The following is a 6,731-nucleotide window of genomic DNA, read 5'->3' on the forward strand; positions in this document are numbered from 1 at the left end:
GGGGGGGGGTATATATTTATCAAAATCTATGTGAATCTAGAATATATTGCCGAGTATGTTGAAATATTATTTCATTTTCCTGTTGGCTTAATTCCAAACTAACAAAAAGTATCAGCTGTAGGTCCAGAGGAAAGAAATAGTTTAGTTCACGATATCATTTAATTCTTTGTTGTACATAATTGTTACAAGCGAAAAGGAAATAATACGTATCTTCAACAGGATGACCACATTGACAGTTTCGGAAATTTATTAGATTTGCATGGAATAGATCATTATTTAAGGTACTAGCCCTGTTTCTTAATCTGGTATGTAAAATGTTAAGTTTTCTATCACCAATCAGATAATATTTTGGAACATATAAATTTTGAAGATTTAGGAGAGAATTCTTAAACGCTGTAGTGAAACTATGTGTCTTATGTCTAATATTACGTTAATTGAATATATTATTCAATAGATACTAAAATGAATTACACTGATATTTTATACAAGGGTACTTACTTTTAGTGCTTTTGGCTCTAGTGCCCGCTACATCTTTCAATTTCTATGCTGGTTAGGTAAAGTGCTGTACGTATATGTGCAAGTATAAAGCTGTGTTCGCTCTGGCCGCTCTGTTCAAAGTGACCAGTGCGCCAGGTAAACTACCCAACATTCAAAACTAAGAATACTATACATAGACAATACGTACTGGACAAACAGGTTTACAACACATTACATCACCTCCGCTCAGTACCTTACTCGCATTTACACGTGCTATTTCCGCGCGCCCGCTAAAAGTTTTGCCGCAATGCGTTACGTACAGAATTACACGGAAGGTTGATTTCCGTTACATACGAACGCGTGTAGCTATATAAATACCACAAATATATTAAAAACAATATTGACAAATGATGACACTACCACGTACTCATTTAGAGTTGAGTAGACTGGAACAAGCGGAGTAAAATATCTTGCTCAAATTAATATACAACACAGTGCCGTGACGTGACTCGAACCTGTAACCCTTCGGTCACGAGCCCGGCGTCCTACCACTAGACTACCGTGCCTCCAATAACGGAATTTACTTTAATCAGCAAAGAATACTTAAAATGTTCCTTTATATAGACTCTAGTTCTAAGGGATATTGCTACAGCTGGGCTCAGCTGAGGAGGCGAACATCACACATGTGGTGCACAGCGTTGCACACGTCGCGCCGTACATATGGAATGGTTACAATTCTGGGGGGGTGTTTAATCTCGTCATTTGATTGGCTGGATGGTTGTGTGTGTACACTATGAATTCGAAGTACAAATGTATTGTGATGTCACAAAAATCCCCGATTCAATATCTTTCACTGATGAATGCACGTACAAAATGCATGTAAAATCTAATATATGATAATTCATCATAAACAATTCGAAACATTATCGACCAGTGGTATGAACTAGAACTGTTCATCAAGTGTGTACAGAATAAGCCAACACCCCGTCTGAGGCCTCTACAAGATTACCCGGCCAGCGAGCAACAAGGTACTGGTTTTTCCTAACGGGATTAGTGAAGAGATCGCATCGGACATTGCTGGTCATTCGGACAGTGCTGGTCAGTGAGCAGCATGGATACTGTTATTGGGCATGGAGAGTCTAACGGGTATGTATACTCAAATTAGTTGTTGACCTCAATTACAAAGTTAACTTATATTATACGCACGATCATAACACTTCATTCAGCATCATGTACCACAGGTACTAGCCTCGTCTCTCAATATCATAGGCGTATTATACGACAGGTTTTGTTGGCACACAGCTGATTTGGTTACCGTACTGAATCGTAATTGAGCCTTGAGATATGTTATAAGACATCATTTTCACTGATTATCAATTTAAATATAAACTTTCTTGATATTTATAGTTTCAAATCTTATAATAGGTATGTCCTGAATTATGTATATATATAGATCAGTCAAGGTCTCGGATACTCCAAAACTGAAGATTATGCATTGTCACGTATTGTGTATGAAAGTTTTCGTGCTAAAGATCGGACTTTTTCAATTGATATATCTTTCATGTCGGAGTACATGTATATTTCGTGTTATATAAAACGCCAATGTGTAGCGTACTATGTTGTACTCGGTACGGTATCTCGCCGAGGTGTTCAGTAAGTCAAGCCTGAAGTAGTGTAATAAAAATGTAGTGTGTTGTATGCAGCACACACTTGAGAAAAAGTTTGATCGCAAATTGTTTAAAATGTTATTATTCATCTTTACTTTCTGAAAACGGACATTTCAGCGACTTTCTTACTCCGGAATGGGCCTGTCTTATGAGGGACTTTTGTTTTTAATAGTCACTTGACATAAGTAAATAAGGCTCGTTTAAGTACTTTATAATACTGCGTATATTTCCTGCTCTATGTTCTTGGGTTGCATAATGATTATACATATATCTTGTTTAATCCTCATAATGCTGTATCTATAACTTATCATATTCAGCTTATTTTGATAACAACTTGCTTCGATTTCAAGTTCAAATATACGAACTTGAATAAGAAATATATTGGTTCATTTTGTTTTAAATATGACACGTATGTGTTGTTATCGTGAAATATTCTAGCTGTTCTGTGAAGGAATGATGGAAACAGACGAAACCTCCATTGAGTGATCAATTTAGTGCACATTTCCTTCGTATTGTGCAGGACAGATCACATAAGACACGATTTCATAGTCAAATAAATGTAATATCACTACCAGGACCCCGAGCTCTGGTACATTCTGACATCGAGTTTATACTTTAAAATGTGTTTATGGCTGTTATTAACGTCATGTTTACTATGTTGACGTGGTCGAAAGCCACAGTCTGTCCCGATTTCATAGTTTCACGTCAAGCTCTCACCTCCGCTGTGTTTACATTCTGCCCCATTCACCAATGTTTGGGGTCAATGGGTTACTGTAAACGAAAACAGGGGTACTTTGGGGAGGCAGATCACTGAAGTTGTAGTGCGAAATAAACCGCTGTTAAAAGAGATGAACGAGTGCATTTATTCATTTCATATTCAAACTCAAAAACGTTAAAAAAAGGATGGGTCAATGAATGGTTGTTATGTTGCCTGAAATTCGGAAGAAGATGGATCTAAATTCATAAAATAATTCACCCTGTGGTGGACCTTTCAATGGGTACTGATAGCGGCAGCCAATGGACGCACATGTATGCGTCACACCCCCGACCTCCAGTTGGCGAACACTGCCAAGTAATCAAATACCATCCAGCTATCAAACTAATTTAAGTTTGATGTTATGTCGAAATTAAACCGGTTTCTTATTATTATTTGACTTATAGTTGAAACCCTGTTATTTCAGTAATATCCTAACAATTTAATAAACACATATCTCCTTTCGGAGCCCCCTATTAAATTGTTGGCGCTGCAATCCGTTAGATTTACGTGTATAGGAAGTGACAGCTTTGTGTATAAACTTAGTAAAAGTGATTTACAAGGACATGCCACTTAGAAAAGGCAATTGCACTGCACAACTGTAGAGTGCACAACAAGGCAACCAATCACAACAGGACGAACCATCGGGAACCGTCGACAAATACCTCGTATTTTCTCGTTTACGGAAAGTGCCGACGGTTCCCGACTGCAAGCCGAAATGGATCCTTTTGACGCAATGTCACCCAAACAACAGATTAACGAACTCCAGATAGGAGACTGGCTATCGGTCTTTCTCACATGAATATTATCAGGCATTTTCCTATCTACATATAAGCTTGAAGAAGTATATATATACCCTTGATCATAAATCAACACTAACTAGTATTCCTGAAGTATGTAAACAATAATAGTTCACCAAATCCGTATGCATATAATGTTATCACATGGCATGTGACTGGCACCTATTTACCCACACTAGTGCCAATCTCGCTGACATGCTTCTCCAATGCTTACGTTCTTTACACAACAAGTAATGCTGATATGGGCTAGACCTGTATGAAGACCTTGTCTGTATTCGTACTGTATTTTTGGTTTAGAAAACTTATCAGCGAGGTAGAATGAGGGGGACTACACATTTTGATTAACACTGCAGTTACAGGTACATAAGGTTGACCTCGGCTCGGGTATCCCAATTCTGCTACGATACCATATGGAAGTATTAAGAAATAACTACCAAATCATGTTGTATTCCATAAATGAACATTGATCGAAACCCAGCTGTTCTTTTTATTATAACAAGTACTGTGATTTGTAATGTATACAGATTACATAGAGAATAAAACATGCCTTTTTCGGTATCACACTCAGTATCAACACGCGAACCCAATATTAGCCCGTATCAATTTCTATGTAATCTGCTTACATTACATATCACAGCTGGGTTTCGATCAACGTTCATTTATGGTATACAACAAGATTTGGTAGTTATTTTTTAATACTTCAGCAACGTTTTACTACCAACAGTAATACAAATTATTGCGGAAGTTACACCACTATTATCATATCAGCCCTCTCCGTATCACACCCCAAAATTCGTATCAGCCCTCGCATCACACCCCAAAATCCGTATCAGCCCTCTCCGTATCAGCCCGCAAAACCAGTATCACACCACTTTGGGAAAACTTTTATCAATTTCAATATTTCAAAAGAAAAAAGATCATTATATAGCAGATCTATCCGTATTTTATTAGTAAGTATGTAATTAACAGAATAAAACATGCCTTTTTTCATATCACACCCATATTACCTTAGCTGTTGGTAGACGTTACACCCTGTACATTCAACAACCAATTGTCCCCAGTGCAGGCCTGTACGGGCTTCTTTCTTTACTCCTACTTTAAGTCGGAACATTGTCAATCAATTTTAACCTATAATCTAGAGAGCAACAACATCAACAAAGACGAATCCATTCATCAACGTTTTAATTCGTTGTGAAACTAGAACTGATCGATAATTTAATCACGATCAACATAAAGTTTCACCAGTAAATCTCGTGTGACATATATATGTAAGATATATACCATCCAGAGGTTATTGCGATTTGATTGTACGTTTTTATTCCGGTTTTTGCCAAGCCTACAAACATGGACATGTTTATGGACATATACTTTGTATAGCGGTTATATTTCGCGGGGGTTTTGATTTTGCTATTTCGCACTTTGACTAATATCCGCAAATTCTAAATACCAACGAAATTATCGAAAATGTTAACCACTTGTACGGACCTTATCACAACATGTTGAAAATACATATAATCCAACGCTGTTATGCAAGCTTAAATGAACTCAAATAAGATTATCACCGGACAACTGGGCAGTCCATTTAAAACAACATTTACATATACCTGACCACAACATATTTATGTTATAGGTGATTAATTGATAACAATTTACTCCTAAAGAGGTACATACACATTTGGTTTTCTTTCAAGTGACGTCACTGACCGATGACGACCCTCAGGATCAGTGTTTTCAAACGGTTTACCTGTATTTCGAGGTTTAGTCCTTAAATGATAACACACTCAAAATACTTTACACAACACATGGGACTCGGGTGCACAGCGAAATTTAACCCCCGCGAACATGTACTGATTACGAAACCGCGAAATATTGACCCCGCGAATTTAAAGCGCTTTACAGTACCTCTGACTACCCTTAAAATTATAGGGGTAACGCTCTCTGACCTTCTCTGCATCGTTGTAATATGTCATGACGCCATTCCCGAGAGGTACACCGACGATGGGCTGACACCTTTATAGAACCTTTGTAAGATACCCTTGTTGACAATCGAAGCCAGACTCAACGAATTCGCTGACATGGACAAGCATTCTTCCTAAAGACGGTTTGGAGTAACTGTGATTCTTTCACGCGCCTGTGTATGGATATCATGATCGACTTTATTAATGATTGACTTAAAAAGATAAACTCCGCCGTGGCTTTTGTTCCTCTGAATCATCTCTCCGTGCCGCTTGAGTAGAATAGAGTATCTCCGACAAGGGTGTAGGCTGAAGCTTTCAGGAGTATATTCCCGGAAAGTTTCAAAAATAAATTTAACTCATTATTTCTTAAATAGTTCGGGAGCAGCATAATGATTGGATCAACATGCATTCGTATTGCTATACCATCTATACCGAAATACAATTTACATTTGAAATGAATTCAGAACAAAATGTAGTCTGTGCAAAAACGTAAAATAATTTCAGGTCGAACAATATTTAAAGCGACGGTGTACTGAGATGTTCACAATAGGTACATCTAGCACTGAAATCTATGGACTTGGCACAATTTAGCACTCTACTGGTGACAGATTCGACCAAGTCCTGAAGAACAAGTATCGCATATTTGAACTATTGCGTCTGTTTACTTGCTTGTTTTCTGTTTCGTAGATATTAACACGATCGAGCGTGTGGTGAGATTGTCATGTTTAACACTAAAAGGAGTAATAGCACTTTGGTTCAAATATTCTTATGATGGATGTCTTAATGCAGCATACTTAGCAGATTTAGCCCCCGCAGCTGGCCGTACTCTGCTGGTAGACTGTCAGTCCCCGAGGTTGGCTGTACTCTGCTGGTAGACTGTCAGTCCCCGAGGCTGGCCGTACTCTGCTGGTGGACTGTCAGTCCCCGAGGCTGGCCGTAATCTGCTGGTAGACTGTCAGTTCCCGAGGCTGGCCGTACTCTACTGGTAGACTGTCAGTCCGTACTCTGCTGGTAGACTGTCAGTCCCCGAGGCTGGCCGTAATCTGCTGGTAGACTGTCAGTTCCCGAGGCTGGC

At 38.5% G+C, this 6,731-nt stretch overlaps 2 protein-coding genes across 2 annotated transcripts in view; one reads left to right on the plus strand and one right to left on the minus strand.

Moving 5' to 3' along the window:
• LOC110466399 overlaps positions 1-582 on the minus strand; it is a 48,104-nt gene extending 47,522 nt beyond the window's left edge. The window contains exon 1 of the mRNA XM_021522863.1: positions 499-582. The gene's annotated coding sequence lies outside the window, so the exon portion shown is untranslated. The remainder of the gene's footprint in view (positions 1-498) is intronic.
• A 681-nt stretch (positions 583-1,263) lies between these two features.
• The window catches only part of LOC110466506 (uridine phosphorylase 1-like), a 25,854-nt gene continuing 20,386 nt past the window's right edge, over positions 1,264-6,731 (plus strand). Inside the window, exon 1 of the mRNA XM_021523037.1 lies at positions 1,264-1,623. Coding sequence (XP_021378712.1) covers positions 1,589-1,623 — 35 coding nt within the window. The 5' untranslated portion in view covers positions 1,264-1,588. The remainder of the gene's footprint in view (positions 1,624-6,731) is intronic.

Source organism: Mizuhopecten yessoensis, unplaced genomic scaffold (assembly GCF_002113885.1).
Source record: "Mizuhopecten yessoensis strain PY_sf001 unplaced genomic scaffold, ASM211388v2 scaffold1673, whole genome shotgun sequence".
Taxonomy (NCBI): Eukaryota; Metazoa; Mollusca; class Bivalvia; order Pectinida; family Pectinidae; genus Mizuhopecten; species Mizuhopecten yessoensis.